Here is a 19,582-nt window from a genome sequence, read left to right as displayed (position 1 = left end):
CTGTATACTGTCTTCCACAAGTTTTGCTATCTCACCAATTACCTTTGTCTCCAGTTTTCACACTAAATGCTGTTAGTCTTAGTACAGAACATTGAAGCACTCAATTTTTATGACTTTATTCCATTTTTAGCTATCCTCTGGTTCCTGTTTATTAACTAGTTGATCCCTATTTATAACATAGGCATGCCACTGTTTGTGAATTAATTTCATTAAATCTTGCATGAAATTACTCCCATTTATTAGGAAGGATTAAAACTAAAAATGTATTTAGTTAGATATTCCTTTGGTAACATCATCACAATATGCAGCAAAGGCTAGATTTAAATACATAAAGACTTCTGGGAAACATCAAGGTGATTATAAATACCAATTCCACAGTGGCCTGACAAACAATACCTTGGCAGAAAGATTTTTATTTCAGTGAGACATGGAGGAAACAGATAAATGGAAAGGTGCTGCTGCTTATAATTTTGTGTTTGAACGGGATTTCCTGAAATTTTAATTGCTATATGCTGAGAAAAATTGAGGTGATACAGCCTCTTTTCAACTTTAAGAATAGGGGGCAGAGCATTAATTGCTGCCTAGGTCTAACAAAATATTGTTCACATTCTAGCATTACATTCAGATCCTCTCTAGAACAGCCCCATGGGGTGGGAAAACACAATTACTACAGAAATATGACACCCAGGTTTGCAGCTCTTGGGACAGAGGTAGTTATGAAGGTCTTTTAAAGTAACTGTCTACCTAACATATGTTTTCTAAGTAAGAACACATTTTAACTAGCATTTAAATTTTATTTTATAATATACACCTCCCACAATTACCTTTTAAAAAGATTCTTACTAAAGGATTTTACATTTTAAATAGGTAGTAAAGCAAAATGACATACTGGAAGTCCCCTTTGAATTGTGCTAATTAGCTAAAGATTTAAAGTTTAAAGCTCTGTCTCATTTGAAGATAAAAAGAACTGTCATAAGGGTGAGATAAGTAACTTGCTTAGAATGAAACTTGCCTAGGCCTGTTCTGGGTTTGAAACCCATGTTGGGCAAAAGATTCCTGGACTGCAAGGGGCTGGACTAGATGACGCTTGTGGTCCCCTCCATCTCTACAGTACTATGATTCTCTTCTGAGGACTGCTAAAAAAAACCAGTATCTCTGAGCATTATTCAAGTCAGGGTTGTTGCTATGTGTGCAAGCAGTAGAAAAAGAACACAATACTCACCACATTGAAATCTAGATTTTTCTCTACCCATTCTTTAGCTTCTTTAAATTCATCTTTCATTTCCATGATGTACAGTGTATCCAAGGCATCGACAATTGTTGCTCCTTGAATATTACCTGAAAAGGGCCAGCATTGTAATTAATGATAAGCTTTTTTTTGCTGCTCTATCAATACAGTAAATATTTATAAAGCAGACAAAGATCGTAATAACTTTCATGGTTCTCAGTCTACACGAACTACAGTAGAGTTGCAGATATTATGAAGGGAAAATCCTTACAGTAACTGGATTTTTAAATTTGCTTTAGTGTCCTATTCTATGGCACTGAAAATCTGATGCACACTTGTGCGCTATGGTCTAGTTGTCTGCATTTGTGAAACTAAATTTCTTGTCAACAGGCCTACAAATCAAATATCAGTCCATAAATAATAAAATACTTCATTTTGTAGAAAGCTTATGATTGAAACAGAATACCTTGAATAATAACTATGATCCCTGCATTAAGAGCACTATTTGGGATTCTTTCCTATCCTGCTATACTACCTGAACACCACCCTTTTGTTCGCACAGCCCCCTGCAAGCATGCAACATTTCTTCACACTCCATATTCCTCCAATAATACATTTTGGATTCTGTGCCTCAGTTCTATTATCCTCCAAACCCTGTCTATAAGATGTTCTTATTCTGTTACAGAATATAATGATATTGTGTCTCACCTTGATGAGAAGGTTGGGTGCAAGAAAGGTGGTAATTTGTTAGGTTTTTATTTTTAAAAAAAATCTCAGCATTTCTATTCTGAATCACATCATTTTAGCTATTTCTCCTCTACCTGACCCCTCAGTTAACACAAGTCTTTCTTGTAACAGTGCATTTGTTATTCATTAACTATTGAAATGTTATAGCTGTGTACAACGACAAATATTTTACAGAAAAAGATATGAGATATCTTGCAAACAATGCAAGAACATTAGCATGTAAAGAAAATGTAAGCAATTCTTTTGGCAAACAACTTCTGAATGGGCCTCAACTGGCAATTGCAAAATCATATAAGTATCTTGAAACAACACACATCAGTGCGAATGTCCTTTCTGTAAAACCAGCAATAAAAGCACAAATAATAAGCTGAACCACACGTCCCACACCAACATATGACTCTCCATTCACTAAGAACAGTAAGAGAAAGTGAAAGGCATACCTCATCTTTTAAAAGGTTTGAATACATGAACTTGAAAACTGGCTGAATTCTTAAGTGCTCAATTCTAAACTAGAAAGAAAGCATAACACTTGCCTACAGGGAGATTGCATGCTCTGATTCATGAGTCAACCAATGTGGCACCAGGAAGCACCCATAGAGGCCTTCCCTGCCACCTGCAGCATCCCTGCCCCACTGCTGAAATTTGGCTTGAAAGAATATGCTGCTCTATGATGATGCTGGGAACAACTGCTGATCTGAATTGTCTGCTTTCAGCATAACTTTAGTTGTATCTTCATGACCATCAAAGAAAATGCAGTGAATTTCACCCATCTAACAAAGAACATCAAATTCCTGAGCCAGGGATTTCAGAACATTTTCTTAGGCCCTCTTGACAGCAAGTCTCTTTTCTTCAGTGATCAAGCTGGCATCCATAAAGGCAGCTGTAGCAAGCAGGCCAATACCATATCTGATGCTCTACATCCCAACATTATGCATTTCTATTGTGTTGAACTCTGCCTTTTTATTAGAAGTGGAAGGTGTATTTGGTTTTTCTAACATCAATTCATAACTTCCATCATTTCCATCTTGGTCATCATCTATGTGTTATTCATTTTCATCAGCACAGAAAATTATTTCGTTTAATGGTATTGAATCATCCAATCTACCATATTTTTCGCCCTATAGGACACACTTTCCCCCCTCCAAAAATGAAGGGGAAATGTGTGTGCGTCCTATGGGGCGAATGCAGGCTTTTGCTGAAGCCTGGAGAGCGAGAGGGGTCGGTGCGCACCGACCCCTCTCGCTCTCCAGGCTTCAGGAAGCTATCCGCAAGCCTTGCAAGCCCGGCGGGAGGTCCCACGGGCTCGCAAGGCTTGCGGGCAGCAGCCTGCAGCCCACAAGCTCGGGGGACAATGGGGAGGCGCAGCGCCGCCACCCCGCTATTCCCGGACCTGGTTGGAGGCTGGCGGGGGGGGGATAAGCAAGCTTGCTTCTCCCCATCGCCAGCCCCACAAGCTGGGGGACAGCGGGGCAAGCCGCTGCCCCACGGAGGCTAGAGAGGCTGTCCCTGAAGGCAGAAGAGGGAGACGGAGCGCTCCGTCTCCCTCTTCTAGCTTGGGGATGGCTGCGCAAACCTGGGGGGGGGGGGTAAAATTTTTTCCCTTGATTTCCCCTCCAAAAAACTAGGTGCGTCCTATGGGCCGGTGCGTCCTATAGGGCGAAAAATACGGTACTTCTATGCTTATATTCAACAAGTCTTCTCTCATCTTCTTGCTGCTTCCACTTTTTAACTTGTTTGTTATGCTCAAGCATATGTAATACACTTGTGATTACTAGATAATAATTTTAATGATTATTATGCAATTTTACACACATTGTTTAAAAAAATGACAAGTTTTAAATTACTGGAAATTCCACAAAATGTTAAAAAGTCAATATTTGTTTGCAAAGTACAAATCAAAACTAAATTACAGTTGTACCTTGGTTCTCGAACGGCTTTGTTGCCGAACAAATCAGCTCCCGTATGCCGCAAACCCAGAAGTAAGTGTTCCGATTTGCAAACGTTTTCGGAAGCCAAACGTCTGATGCAGCTTCTACTTGAGTGCAGGAAGCTCCTGCAGCCAATCACAAGCCACACCTTGGTTTTTGAATGGTTTTGGGAGTCGAACAGACTCCCAGAACGGATTAAGTTTGAGAACCAAGGTATATTTATTTAACCAAAATATCTTTTGAATTCCCAACTCATGTTACAACTTTTTAGCAATCCTCATTTTTTGAAATTGAAAGTTGAAAAATCCAGCATACCCTATTATGAGAACCTACAATTTTATTCTCTTATACTACTTGAAGCTGCATCCCTATGTACACTTACAAGGGGGTAACTCCCAATGACTTGCCTCTAATTAAATATGCATTGGATTGGCCTGCATGTTTATTCCAAGTGTGAGATAGTATAATCCCAAATCAAACATCACTGCTATTGGTTTTTCTGTGTTAGATAACATGGCTTGCAGTCAAGCGGTGGGAACTAGCCCTGGATGTTTACAGGGAAATAAATGCATTATCAAGTGGTACTACTCACAACACTCCAGCAATTTAGTTTAGTTATATTGTGAAGGCAAATATCAGGTTTTTATTCCTATACTTTAACCATCTTTAACCAACATTCCTCTCTGAAACAAACTCAGAAAAGCCTTCCAAGACAAATATGCTACTTGACATGACATCATTTAGAGGACAAAATAGGGTAATGCAATTTAATAGCATGAACAGGATAAAGTTATTTGATTTACCAATAAATCCTGGAACTAGTTATGCTGCCAGAAGAAGTGTTATTGGATTTAAAATAGTTTATCTTATTAAATCAGCATAAGCTATAAATACAAACTTCAGTGTATGACTCCAGCAGGACAATTTACCCACTGAAATAGCATGTTTCTTAAGTCTCTAAAAGCAGGACACACTGAATTGTGATGCTTAGCATCTGCCGAAGAGCCTTGGATCAGAGTTTTAAGTATGCTATGCCATATATATATATATATATATATGCTTTCGTAGATTTTCACGGGTACAGGAATGCAGGTTTTGGTGTCTTCGGGTGTCTTCCCGTGTAAGAGTCGGGGTGTCTGTGCGACGTTTCATTTGAATGACTAGCAATAGGGTTCTGTGCACCTTAAGTAGATCATATGCCAGTTTGCCTTGGGGCAACATCTTCAACATCTGTATCAGAGATTACCAGTAACAAGAAGCCGAAAGCACCAGCCTGAAGATGACGAGTGAGACCTCGTCGAAACGTCGCACAGACACCCCGACTCTTACACGGGAAGACACCCGAAGACACCAAAACCTGCATATATATATATATATATATATATATATATATATATATGAATACGAGCTTAGCCTTTGAAATAAGTATGTTGTAAGTAGTCATCCTGCCTCATTCCTGACTAGCTGCCACTACAACTTCCTGTAAACACTTCCCTGAATTCTGGAAGACATGAACTTGTACTTGCCTGGCTGCATGTGAACTACACACAAAGGAGCTTAGCTGAAATGAAAGAAAGAGAAGGGACACCAGCAAAACAAAGTACTGCACAATATAATGAAGCAGGTAGACATCAAGAGGAGGGGAGGGTAGGTTAGCAGTTCTCACAAGGATGTTTGCCTGACCTGTGATTTGCAACAGACTAGCAACAAAATGTCAGAGTAAAAGCATTACATTTCATGGCCTTACAGGAAAGTACTAAGAGATAGGCTGTATTCAATGCCTGCAGCTTGAGCCTCCAATATAAAAAGAACTTTAATCTAAATTCTCAAATCTGCTTATATTTTAGAAAGAACTTCTTTGTTGCTGCCTTTTTTTCTGCTATTGTTTTATATCAAGTACCTCATCACTTAAGCCATTAGGACCTGAAACAAATTAGCTCATACAGGGTCTGCTATACATTTGCTACTTACTATAACCCAAACTAAACTTGTAAAAAAAATTTGTTCATACCAGTGGTACTAGATTTACCTATGCAGTCATACCGTGGTTTTCGAACAGAATGCATTCCGGAAGTCCGCCGGACGTTCAGCTTCCAAGGCAAAGTTCGCAAACCAGAACACCTACTTCCGGCTTTGCGACATTCGAGTTCCAAGTTGTTCGTGAACTAAGCTGTTCGAAAACCAAGGTACGACAGTAGTTTTTTTCTTTGTATGAAGAAGATGTATGCAATGTGAACTAAGGCTAAGTTTAAAACTTTGTTTTTCAAGAGCAGACAGTCTCACAGAGTGCATAGCAGTGATCTTCACGTCTGCCGCACACAGAAGTAAGTCAATTTATACATATGTCATACAACATGTAGATCTAAACTGTAATAAAAATTAAGGTTATAAAAAGAGAAAGACCAGCAAAAATAACTTTAGAAGTAAAAATATCATAGTCCTATCTCATAACTCTGACAAAGGATTTAAATATTCTCAACTGTTTGCTATTTCATTGTTCTATACACTGTGCCCACTCATGTTTGAACCTGTTCATTCTGTAACTTGTTGAACCCAGATACACCAAGTAATTTTACTCAAAACTGTTATTTCCCATGATTTAATACACCATTCTTTCAGGTGGGGAATTTCCCCACCCTGTGATCACACACAGTATTTTGCATATAGTATCCTTGCAGAAATCAAATTTTTAGATTACCAATGCATGGACCACTGTGGCTAGATTATCTTTGCCCAGGAACAGACATAGTGGGCATACAAACCAAAGCTAGCTACTGAAGTCAGTTGAGCCTCTAGTAATGAAGATGAATGACTACATTCTGACTACAAGCTTGGTCCTTCAGAAGGAATAAAACCACATCCAGACAAATTTTCTGGACCTGAGGACTACCTATCCACAGTGCCTCCATCTTGCCAGTATTCATGCTCACCTTACTGGCCCTCATCCAGTCCACCATTGCATCCAGAAACCAGCTCAGGGCTTGCATGTTGACTCCTGACTTGGGCGTTACAGAGAGATAGAACCATCCACTTATTGAAACCATTGTTCTCCAAATCTTGTAATGACCACCCCCAATAGCTTCATATACATGATAAATAGCATTGGGGACAAAATAGCACCCCACAGCCTAACTACTAGAGGGCAAGCACATTTTTAAGTCCCTAGAGATAAGCGGCAGAGCATCTATGTTGCATGCAGAAGGTCCTAGGTTTAATCCCTGGTATTTCCAGGTACAGCTAAGTACATCCCCTATTTGAAATGCTGCAGGGTTGCTGCCAGTCAGTGTAGACAATATAAGCAGTTTCCTTTGCTGCTTTCTGGACTTGCAGATAGAAGTGGAACCACTGAAGATCAGTGCCTTCAACTCCCAACCAACAGAAGAGATCCAAAAGGATGTCATGGTTGACGGCATCAAATGTTGTTGAAATATCAAGAACGAGTAACATGATTGCACTTCCACTGTCCCTCTTGCAAGCAATGTCATCTATCAAGATGACCGAGGACAACTCAGACCCAAAAACCAGATCACAACCGAGACTAGTAATGGTCAAGATAATCTGCATCATACAAGAATGAATGTACTTGAACTGTCACTACCCTCTCTCAAGCAACTTCCCCCAAATGGGGGTATTCATGATTTATCCCAATTACCACTGGGTCAAGGATTTAACAGATGCTCCCTAAGGTGATGGTGAAGTTTACACCCACTACCATACCCTACAGATAACACAGCCACTATGAGCGCTGTGGTGCTCACAACGTAACAGAGCCTCTTCAATTACACCAGGCTAAACCACTGAGTCAGCAAAAATGTGGTGTTACACCTGCTCTCTGTGCTATTAGACCTTTCCTTGACAGTGTTTGTTTAGTTTGCAATCCATGTTGCCAGAAGTGAATAATTATTAACATGTGCCAAGGTCAATATATGTAAAGCCCCATAGAAAAGCTGTTATTTCCTTTCCAACCTTGGCATTTTAGACCACAGTTTTAAAAGAGTAGCAACAAACTTGAACTGTTAATCAAAAGAGCCAGCTACCAAGATTGCTCTCCACTATATTTAACAATTCTTCCAAAAGTGGGAGTATAAATTTAATGGCCTTTTGGTAGAAAAAAAAGTGTCAGTAAAGAGTATATTCTAAGTACTGTGGCACAGCAAATATTCAGCTTCTCATAAAATTTGCCATAATGCACATGGGTGTACACTATGGCAACTAAGACATAGTTTATACCTCAAGCCTTTCATCTAGATTTTTTCCCAGAGTAGAAAACTTCATGCAGAATTGCAGCAAGCAAAATGTTGTCACTAAGAACCTCATATTTCATTTTCTCCATCTCATTCCTATGTGAGGTAATATTTAACAGATTTCCCCCTCTCTCATCATGAAGTGGAACACGTTGCCTTGATACAGTGTTATAGAAGGCAATAAATAATTCCATGATCATAGTAAAAAGAGCATGAACTGGGAAATCTGGATGGTGATTGCATGTACTGTTCCCTCAACATTATAGGGAAGGAGATACAGGGCTGCTGTTTTTGATGGCAGCTATGACTTAATGTTTTGCCTTTCCGCCAAGGAGCTCAAAGGTAATCCTGCCCCCCTTCCATTTCATACCACAACCCTGTGATATTAGCTAGGCTCTAAGCGCACAAGGCCACGTAGTAAACTTTATATTCTAGTGGGAATTTGAACCTGGTGTCCCTGCCCTTAGTCTGACTCTCTAAACACTACTGCACTTGAGGCTCTTTTACTTCACTACTGAGCAGCTAAAGAGAAATTTCCAAACATGAGATGGAGATTACCATGAACATGCAACCCCAAAGACAACTGAATTTATCACTTTAGAGTTCTGGCTGGCTAAAGAACATTAAATGAAACAAAAGCTTGGATTCCACTATTTTAAGCACAAAATAGAAGCAGCTAAAGGAGAAAAGATCTACAGGACAAGGCGGCTATTTTTGTTGCTGCTATGGAAGTTCTTAAATTAAGAAACAAGGCTCCCTCAAAATATTCCAAAAATTCCTACTGTAAACTATCATCTATTAATAAAGGATATAGATGTTCAAAGCTGATAATACAACAAGAAAAAGCTTAACTGAATGATTCTAATTGCCATTCTTATGTAGCTAGCATGCCTATTTTGAAGAGTGCTTAAAATCTTTATCAGTTTGGCCAGGTTCCATGGTCAACATATGATAACCTTACCATTTTAAATTATTATTATTTTTATACTTGAAGCCACTCAAGGGCCCTATGGAGTCATGTTGGTGGGATAAAAATCCCCATATAAGGAGTGCAACACTGTAGTATACCTTGTATGATCTCCCTTGTAAGTGGGGAACAAACTAGTAAGACAATGCTGCTTTGGTTATTTTCAATAATCAACCATTTACAGATAACCAGCTGTTGTGACATGTGCTAAGAGCCCACATGCTTCTAATGTAATCTCTAACTTCAGAGCAGTAAATCAGATGATGTCACTAAGTACAAAAGCACATATTACTTACCAAATAAATTGCTTGAGTGTCCTTGTTTCGATATGGGTTTCAGTTCATTTAATCCCCATGCGTAATGTTTATAATTATCCCAGGCATGTTTCATCATCTGGTGGGAAATGAAAGCAGGATTATAATGTTGATTTAGCAAGAAACCATTGCAGTAAATGCTAGCAGAAAATATACTGTACACTGAGAATCAATGTGTTGAATTCAGTGGTTAATTAAATCCATATTGTATTTTAGACATACCACTTTAACATAAAGCATTATTAACATTAAGTTGCTGTTGTGGTGTTTTAGTTATAGTAGGGAGTCTTTTATTCAATTCCATTCTCTATTGTTAATTAGGAATTTGTAATGCGCACCCATTAATTCTCATTAAGAAGTTTAGCTAAAAGACTATTAATCCAATTAAGAATTTCCCTCTAAGACAACAGTCTTCTGAAGCTGGGAACTACAGAAAAGATATTTTATTCCCCCACAACATATGCTTACAAAGTTATGAAAGATAAATCATATGTCTGGTAGAAACTGCAGTTTGGTTACAAGCTAGCAGACTGAAACAACTTGAAAGAAAAGAAAAGAAAAGAAAAGAAAAGAAAAAAGAAAAGAATGTACCAAATCAATGACGGCAGAATACATTCTAGCAAGCAGTGGAGTTTTATGGAATACAGTGGTGCCCCGCAAGACGAATGCCTCACAAGACGAAAAACCCGCTAGACGAAAGGGTTTTCCATTTTTCGATGAGCTTCGCAAGACAAATTTCCCTATGGGCTTGCTTCGCAAAACGAAAAAGTCTTGCGAGTCTTGTGATTTTTTTCGCTTTCCCCCCCTTTTTCTAAGCCGCTAAGCCGCTAATAGCCTTTTAGCCACTAAGCCTTTAATAGCCGCTAAACCGCTAAACCGCTAATAGCGCTAATCCGCTAAGAGGGTTGCTTCGCAAGACGAAAAAACCGCTAGACGAAGAGACTCGTGGAACGGATTATTTTCGTCCTGTGAGGCACCACTGTATGCTAAATGATCAAATCCTGTAATAGGAGTAGCAAAGAACTAGATGCTTTCCCATATTTACTAGATGAAAGACTGGTGTTCTAATATTTCACAGGACTCCCACAGCAGCACAGTCTTTGTTCCATCCCCATGCCATGGTTGCCACTAAGCAACAGCTGAGTAAACACAGTGGTACCTTGGTTTAAGAACATCTTAATTTATGAACAACTTGGATTAAGAACTCTGGAAACCTGGAAGAAAGTGTTTTGATTTGTGAACCTTGCCTTGGAAGCAGAACATGTTTCGCTTCCTGTTGAGTGTGTTCCATTTGTAAATTGAGTCCCCCGCTGCTATGGGAAAGAACGCTTTGGTTTAAGAACGGACTTCCGGAATGGATTAAGTACGTAAACCAAGGTACGACTGTAACTTCCATTCAAATAGACTTCCTAAAAGTTTAGGCAGCTTTTCTTAAAAGATTCAAGAAGACAACTTCACAGAAAATGACTCTTCCTTCACATGATTGGTCTAATTGCCACTGATCACATCAAACAAAAATGTCAAGAATATAATTTATAAAGCTACAGTGGTGCCTCGCAAGACAAAAAGAATCCGTTCTGTGATTCTCTTTGTCTAGCGGTTTTTTCGTCTTGCGAAGGAAGCCCATTGAAGGATTAGCGGATTAGCGCTATTAGCGGCTTATCTGCTGATTGGATCAGCTGATAAGCGGCTTAGAAAAAAAGGGGGGAGGAAAAAAACCCAGCAGGAACTCGCAAGACATTGTCGTCTTGCGAAGCAAGCCCATAGGAAATTCGTTTTGCGAAGCACCTCCAAAACGGAAAACTCTTTCGTCTAGCGAGTTTTCCGTCTTGCGAGGCATTCGTCTTGCGGGGCACCACTGTACTACATTTTGGTTGGTGTATATACTTGTATCACAGCCCAGTTTTTGAAAGCAATACAGTAGCCAATCCATATGTTGAGGGAGAGAGCAGACGGATCTTTGGGGAGGAAGCATTATTCTTGACATTTTTGTTTGATGTGATCAGTGGTGCTTAGACCAATCATGTGAAGGAAAGGTTATAAAAGGAGGAAAGGCAGTAGAATTAGAAATAGATTTCCTACTTTCCTCTGCCCCTTGATATTTTTAACTGTGGATGTTCCTTGGTATGGCTAATTTTAACACTATGAGTGCCATCTTATGAAAATAGTGGAACATATGCTTCTAATATGTCTGGTCTGACAAATCTGATAATGGGGAAGGCAGGAACAACTGTGTGTTCCCTCAGACTGTGCTCACATTCCCATTTACAGTGCACTCAATGCATTTCTAGTGCTGCGTTTTTCATCCCTGTTCATTTGATATTATCCAAAATGCAGATCAAGTCTGTACTTTGCTATAATATACTACAGCCTGATGAGTTGTTAGAATCATAGGATGATAGAATTGTAGAGTTGGAAGGGACCCCAAGGGTCATCTACTCCAATCCCCTGCAATGCAGGAATCTTCAGCTAAAAACACCTAAGGAAGGGGAGTCCACAACCTCCCGAGGGAGACAATTCCACTGACAGCTCTTACTGTCTGAAAGCTTTCCCATATGTCTAGTTGCATGTTTAGTTGTTTGTTTGTTTATATTTTCCATATGTTTTGTTGTAACTTGTCAAACCAGCTTCACACCAGTTGGAGTCTTTAAGTTGCTTTTATTTGTCTCTAGCCAATATGTAAATACCTTTGCATAGAGTAAAGGCATCTGTGTCCCCTCAACACTGCTTGGTATATGCACAAACAAAAACAAACCTGACACTAATAAAGCTGTGCTGATGTGAACAACTGGAAGGGGAAGCTGTAAAGTGGACAAGGCACGGGGAGGACAACTTTACTGCACTCTAAGGTGGCAATGTGAACACACTGTCCTTTGGCAGCCCTTGCTTTTTTCTTCTTAATTACTCTCCAAAGTTATCTGCTGCTCCTCATTTGGACAGAGTTCTTCCTAGACCATTTTAGCCAACAACAAAACCTGGCGAAAACTTAAATTTTCATTATTGCTTGATCTCTTGCTATTCTATGGTGTGTTTTTGTGTGTGTGTGTGTGTGTGTGAATACACATACACCCCCCTTACCACAATAAAAGACCTCTAAGTGGTTTAATAATAGACAATCTAAAGTATTCATTAAAAATGCCAATAAAAATATTAAAAGCAAGTTATATATACATACATACACACACACACACACACACACACACACACATATATATATAATCAGTAATTTTAAAACATAGTAGTGTTGCTCCTCATCTTGGTTGAGATTTCATATTTCAAGTGTTCTGACTATTTAGGGTTCTCTCACCTGAGAATTGTATTTCAGTAAAACACCTGAAATACTTTAATAAAGTGCTGCTAATCCACAGTACACATTCCAATGCCGATCTTCCATCATAAGCCCTTGAAACAAAACCCAAAACTGGACCTGGACCACATGTGAGGTGAGCACCCCCATGGTCCTTATTAGTGTACCAGCTGTTCATAGCCAAGTGCCAAATTTATACCTGTCAAACATGAAACAACCGGCTTTCCACATATGCTAATAGTCAAGTACTAGATTGTAAGAAGAGAAACCATTCTGGTGTGTGTTTTATAGATTATGATGTGATCCACAAACCAATTAAACTTTGACCTAAGTCTATTCTCCATTTTCAAGATAAGCACAAATACAACCAGGGTTGCTCAACTGTACTGAGGAAAGTTCACATGTACACACACTCACACTCTTCTTATATATACACACACATACACTCTTCTATATTGCATTTATAGTCTGATCTGCAATCCCAGGAGGCAAGACAGTAGTGTTTCACCTGCATCAGTCTGAGAGTTTCCTTCTTGGTGTGATTCCTGCCTGCAAGAGGTTTTTTTGGCTGACAGCAGAGTGCAATGTTGTTTGGTTGCTGACTGACTAGATGAGCTGGGATGTGATCCAGAGCACATCTTATCACAAAGGCAAATTGTGCTGCGGGCAGCAGGATTAACACCAAAGGGGATTTCCACTTGCAGGAGTTATAGGAGTATGGGTGCGTCAGGATACAGAATTTTAGGCCAGGTACAATGGGTGACAGGCCTGTGAGACCCTGGGAGAGGGGAAGTTTGGTTTGGTGTTGTTTCCCTTGAGTGAGAAACAGGGGAACAAATGCTGTAGTTGTGTTCTGACTGACAGGGTGGGATTTGTCCACTACTGGGCCTTACTTAGTCTACTATCTGTGGCCCTATCAACTACAGTGGTACCTCGGGTTACATACGCTTCAGGTTACAGACTCTGCTAACCCAGAAATAGTACCTCGGGTTAAGAACTTTGCTTCAGGATGAGAACAGAAATCGTGCTTTGGCGGTGTGGCGGCAGCAGGAGGCCCCATTAGCTAAAGTGGTGCTTCAGGTTAAGAACAGTTTCAGGTTAAGAACGGACTTCTGGAACGAATTAAGTACTTAACCTGAGGTACCACTGTATATGATGATGGTGCTAAGATGTGTCTAGGCGAGCCGGTAGCAGCGAGTTAAGAAGATGCTACCTTGATGTCAGTGTTAGTGAGTAGGGTAAGGTACAGTCTGAATGGAGGAGCTGACCAACTGGGGTAGAGGTCTAGAATGCATACCCCGTCTCCCATTTCAGCCCTCCCACTTTTCCAGAAGTTACGGGTAGATTATCCACTGAGTCTTCTGGTCTGATGGTGCTATTAATGAATGTCAGATCAGTTTATAATAAGACCACGCTCATCCACAATCAAATTGGCTGACCTACCATGTATTACTGAAACTTGGACGCATAAGCTGGGTGGACCTAACCTAACTCAGCTGTGCCTCTCTCTTCTTCACCACAAAACCTCTTGATGTTGGGATAAACTTCAAGAGTCTGCCCCTGGTGTTTGGACAGAGAGACAGATTGAGGATGCTCCTCCTCTATCAAATACACTGTTGTCCAGCAGTGGCTATTCTGTTTCAGCATTTTATTTCTGTGTCTTGCTATCACCACATAATAAAGCTGCTCCTGCAACTTCTACCTACTTGAAGAAAGTGCATTTATTTCAGAACAGCACTGCATGGCCCCAACACTTTCCATATCTTTACTGAACAACCCATACTCACAACCCTTAATGCTTCTTTTTCTGCATGTTCACACACACACTTTTTTCTAGCTCTGCAAGTCCATCTGGTAAAACCACAAACTCTTTCAGCTGTGCTACTGCAGTGGTGTGAAAACCTACACCAAGACCATAAATATAAACATACTCAGGTCTTTTTGCAATAATTTTTTGAATATCCCAGCAAAAAGTTGAATTCTAGCTAGAAAAATCAAAAAGGAAAAAAAATCACAACCATGGTCTGAATTATAATTAGGACTGCACTATTTGCAAGCAAACATTTTTTTTTAAAGAAAGGGGAACTTGAGGTCCACTCCCAAATGTTCCTAAAGATACAATTTCAAATTCCTGCCTTTTCCAAGTCATTTTTGGGATGTCTTTGCAGCCCAGGTAGGCTGATGCAATTACACCATTTAATAATGCCTCCCCAGGCATTATTAAAGTCAGCAAGTTATCAAAATTATTAAAGTCAGCAAGTTATCAAAACTAGCTCAAATGTGAATGCAGTACTTTATTAAGATGGAAAACATCCTGGGAACTATATTTACCTCTCACAGAGCTACAATTCTGGCCGAACTACTGAACACAGCTATGAGAATACTGGTTTGGGAGTAGACCTATGATATAATAGGAAACATATGGAGGTCGTCTATAGCTGAGAAAGCAACCAATAATGTAATAGAGATGAAAGGAAGGAGGGGTGAACTGACTCCTTTTATGCTATTTGAAGGTTGTTTATTTTGTATACGAATGAAGTTTACAAAATACATTATCAGCCACATCACTACAAATTTGGATGTTGTGACCATCTATACTTGTTGATACTTTAAGTTGGAGAAGATGACATTGTAAGGGATTGTGTTTCTATAGAACCCTGATGGAATAACATAAGAGAGTCCTGTAGAATAACTAAATAAAAAAATATTAAATATCCTCTATGCACTTCCCTTTCAAATCTTGCCACATGCAATTTTGTTTATGTTTAGATTTTTTGTATATTATTTTGATAAGGCACAAAGATCAATAGCAATTCCATGCTCATATCCAAATGGGAAGAATATTTTTGTGGAGCGAGACATGAGTAAACTGAGTAGTCAGCATCTTGGGATCATCAGATTTTGCACTGTCACAGGTAGAAGAAAGGACATATGGGTAGTTTCCCCACAAGCAGCAAAAGACATGTCTTGTGGAAGAAAGTGACTAGGTTCCAGGTGTCCTTCACAAAGTTTATTAAAAACAATTATGACTAAAAAACCCCACATTTTAAAAACTAAATTTTGTTATAGTATAGTAACCATGGATTTATTTTAAGTGAAAAACTAAAGCTCTGTCAGCATAGTTATGTCATGCATTTGACTTGGGAGATTTCTGCTAAGTTCCAATGATAGTACTCTTACTGAAACTTTATTTGGTCCAGCACAATTTGCAAACTATTCATAATTACTTTAGCAGGTGCAAATAGATCTAAGTTCCAAAGATGGAACATGTTTTACCAAGAGAAATCTATTAATTATAATGTCAAACTAACAGTGATATTCATAGTGAAACTTTTACTTTTAATCTTGAAAGGCTACATATGGAGTGCATTTCTCAGAGCTACAGATGGGTGGAGAACGAGAACCACATAAGCCAGCCCTACTCTTCTTTTTATACAACAGAACTAGCAAAGCTATATTTTAATAATTATTCAGCAATTATCAAAGGTAGAGCTAAAAAAGCAGTGTCAGGAAAGTTTAATCACATGTCTCCATGTGAATTTTAGTCAGTGAAATACTAAACCACTGTCAATTGCCTCCAATGCAAAGTTTTGCTTTCTTTAATTAAGGGCCCTAAGGCTGCTAGATTCAATGTAAGATACAGTTCTTATGCCTTACATAAATAGTTTAACACTTTTATTCAGCCTTATAGACACTAGACCTCTGTCCTAAACTGTGTTGCAATTTTGGACCATACAACTTATTTATTGTTTGGAGGGGGTAAACAAACAATCTTGAGAACACATAAAATTCAGGAAACAACTACAGTTCATTCCTATGCTTACCTACTCAAAAGTAAGTCCCTGCAAGTACAATGGAACTTGCTTCCAATGAACTGTAATAGTATTTTAGTCTTGTTCTATAAGAGCCGTGATATTCCTCAACGCTAATGAGATTAAAAGCAATGTGAAGTGTTTAGATATTATTCCTGGTGATCTGCAATGGGCCATTGTTGTTGGAACAGCCTAACCAAAATATAATTTATCTTACAAGTTACGATACCAAACCTACTCAAACAACACTGAATCCATTTTGCTCTGATCACAACACATCAGCTCTCATTACAAAGTTAGGAGAGCTGTGTTATTGTTGCTCAAATTCCATTTACTTTTATTTCCTCTAGAATAAGCTACAATTTACTTCCATTTGTAATTCCAAGCACATTAAATGAACAGCCCATTAAAATCAAGTTGTGAGTTGCCAAAACTGTAATCCTTAAAAAGCAAGTTTAAAAAGATTTGCTTTGCTGTTATGAAGCAGCTGCATGCACCACATGCATATGGCATTAACACACATTACTTGTGGAAGCCAGCCTACCAACTTCACTAAGACTTTCCATCAGCATTTATCAGTGTGTTTGCCATATATGTAACCAAAGAATACTTGTCTAGTAAGTTTTGCTGCCAACACCACTTATCTATTATTTCAATGGTGCAATTTACAACACTGCACTTTGGCTACATTCTAACACACTTACAAGTAAGACCCATTGAAATCCATGAGTATTGCCAAGCAAACACAGACAAAGTAAGGCTGTCATGATACTTTCATTTTGGCTTGAGTCAAGATATAGTTTCAAGTGCTAACACCATGTATTTGGGAAAGTAGCAGTCGTCACCAACAAAGTCAATATATAGCAGCACTAGTAGATGCAGCTATATGTACACAAATTTCATACCACTGAATCATAAAACCAGTTTGCAATATTCAAAAGAAAGGTGAAAAGTTGCAGATGTCCACGTCAGCCTGCATGAATCGGGCATCATGCCCGACCAGGTTTTTGCCTGCAGCACACTATACAAATCCCAGAAACTTATGTAATTCTTGGACAGATATAAATCCAACAAAGCATCTTAATATTGTAGTAGGCACAAGAAAAAAGCTTTAATACATTAACAGCCAGGTTCTAAAAAGAAAAGAAAAAATGAATCTGAAGGCCTCCTCTGCAAATATGATGTTAGCTTTGAGGCAACAGGAAGGGGTTATACAGGATACAAAAATAGAGTTTCCTGTTTCTAGATAAGAGGACTGTGATGCACGTAAATATGAACAGTTGATAATAACCAATGAGAGAAATTCTAATGAGGGGAACTGCAGTTTACTAGACTAACAAGACAATGCTACTTATGATTGCTGCAAATAAGATACACACAAAAATTCAGCCTAGGCACATATACTTAGAAATATTCCATTGAACTCAGTATGACTGAACTTGAAGCCTTCTGAATCCAAAACATGATCCCTTTCCATACACAGCCCTTACTTTCAGACTTAGGACTGACCAATAAAGAAGTTCTCCTGTGGAAGCAGCCGACTATGTACCATAGCCTACCCTACACGCAACAGAATCCTTGTTTTATATTTACTAGGAAGCCTCATTGAAATTCAGTGGTGATTGACCTGAAAAGGTGCATAGAACATTGTAAGCTGAACTACCTAAGAAATTAACGGCAAATTAACGGCTTTCCCAGGTAGCATACACCTGGGAAGCTACTGTCACTTTAATAGGACAGACATGGTTCTGTCACAATCCATGGTCAACAATGTGATTTTGTACCACTGCTGCCTTTCTCCCTACTGTTTTTCACTTACTGCAAATATGACAATGACCATACCACTTGCCCACACAGTATCTAATTGAATACATGATCCTAGTAGTTCCTGGGAAAATGCTTGATAAAGAACTATTACAGTAGCTTCTTAAGATGCAGGCCAGAGCATCAAAAGATTTGTTAACACATTCCTAAGATGGTGATGGCTTGTTTTGCTTAACTGCCATCTGTTCATAAGATTTAGTTTAAAAGGTGTACAAAACTTTAAACAGAAACCAAGGGAACCACAACAGATATGACAATGTATCACTGTGTGTCCCCTTTTTATTGAAACAAAAAACTTCTGAAACAAACTTGAGCTTATTTCACCAAGCATTTGATATAGGAACTTGAACTACCACTTTGCCCTTATCATAGAAAGACGCAGCACAGGTAAAAATCACAGACCCACAAAATCAGACTCCTGTAATTACAAGCCTGATGTGTCAGCCAAATAGTCACTGATAACAGTAGCAGCTTTGATCTTAAATTTAATTAGATGATTTACTGAGTGATTCAAGCTGGGATTTAGACTGGGAATTCAAGCAATTCAACATTGTAAAAAAATTAATTCTTAGCAGGCATACACACAATTACAGTTGCTCTGTAGCAATCACTATTGGTACAGTCATCAGAACATTTTCAGAGTTGTCTATTTCAAAAGTCTCATACTGCACCAAGTCAAAAGCAATGTACATAGCCACTCATTAGCAATCAGTTACTGTATTGATGTTAGGTATGCCTACCCAAGATTTTCACCCAAGTCTTCTCTGATACCAGCTTTTTATTATTGGTGGTAGTAGTAGCAGTAGTAGTAGTAGCAGTAGTACTAAGACTTTCACCAGGAATAGGGCAGTTACTTAAAAGCAGACATGGACACACACTTAGTAACTTAGGTGTTCAAGAAAGTGTCTGTGTAGGTGGGTTTTTTAAACTTGTTTGTGCACTAATCAAAAGTTTGGGCAAGAACATGAAAGACATTATGTGGGCCACTTCACATATTAAACAATTCTTATGGGCAAGTTAGTCCCATGAAGAATTAGGGTGCAAGAAAATGTATGCCATTTTGCCCACAGGGTATGCATAGGATTGCTACATCTCTGTGTGTTTCATGATTAATAGAAGTGCCTCACAAGCAGGACCACTTTTCAACTGTTACTATGTTTTAAAAGTTTAACAAGATCCAAGTGAACAATGAAGTATATTATCCATAAAGC

The 19,582-nt window shown here is 38.9% G+C and overlaps 1 protein-coding gene across 1 annotated transcript in view; it reads right to left on the bottom strand.

Moving 5' to 3' along the window:
- MAN1A1 (mannosidase alpha class 1A member 1) overlaps nt 1–19,582 on the bottom strand; it is a 55,096-nt gene that overhangs the window by 33,431 nt on the left and 2,083 nt on the right. The window contains exons 2-3 of the mRNA XM_082216126.1: nt 9,411–9,507; nt 1,223–1,338 (exon numbers count right to left, since the gene is read on the bottom strand). Of these exons, the coding sequence (XP_082072252.1) occupies nt 1,223–1,338; nt 9,411–9,507 (213 nt within the window). The remainder of the gene's footprint in view (nt 1–1,222; nt 1,339–9,410; nt 9,508–19,582) is intronic.

The sequence above is a fragment of the Podarcis vaucheri genome (genome assembly GCF_965113315.1).
Source record: "Podarcis vaucheri genome assembly, chromosome: 3".
NCBI lineage: Eukaryota > Metazoa > Chordata > Lepidosauria > Squamata > Lacertidae > Podarcis > Podarcis vaucheri.
This window is presented reverse-complemented; position numbering and strand designations above follow the sequence as displayed.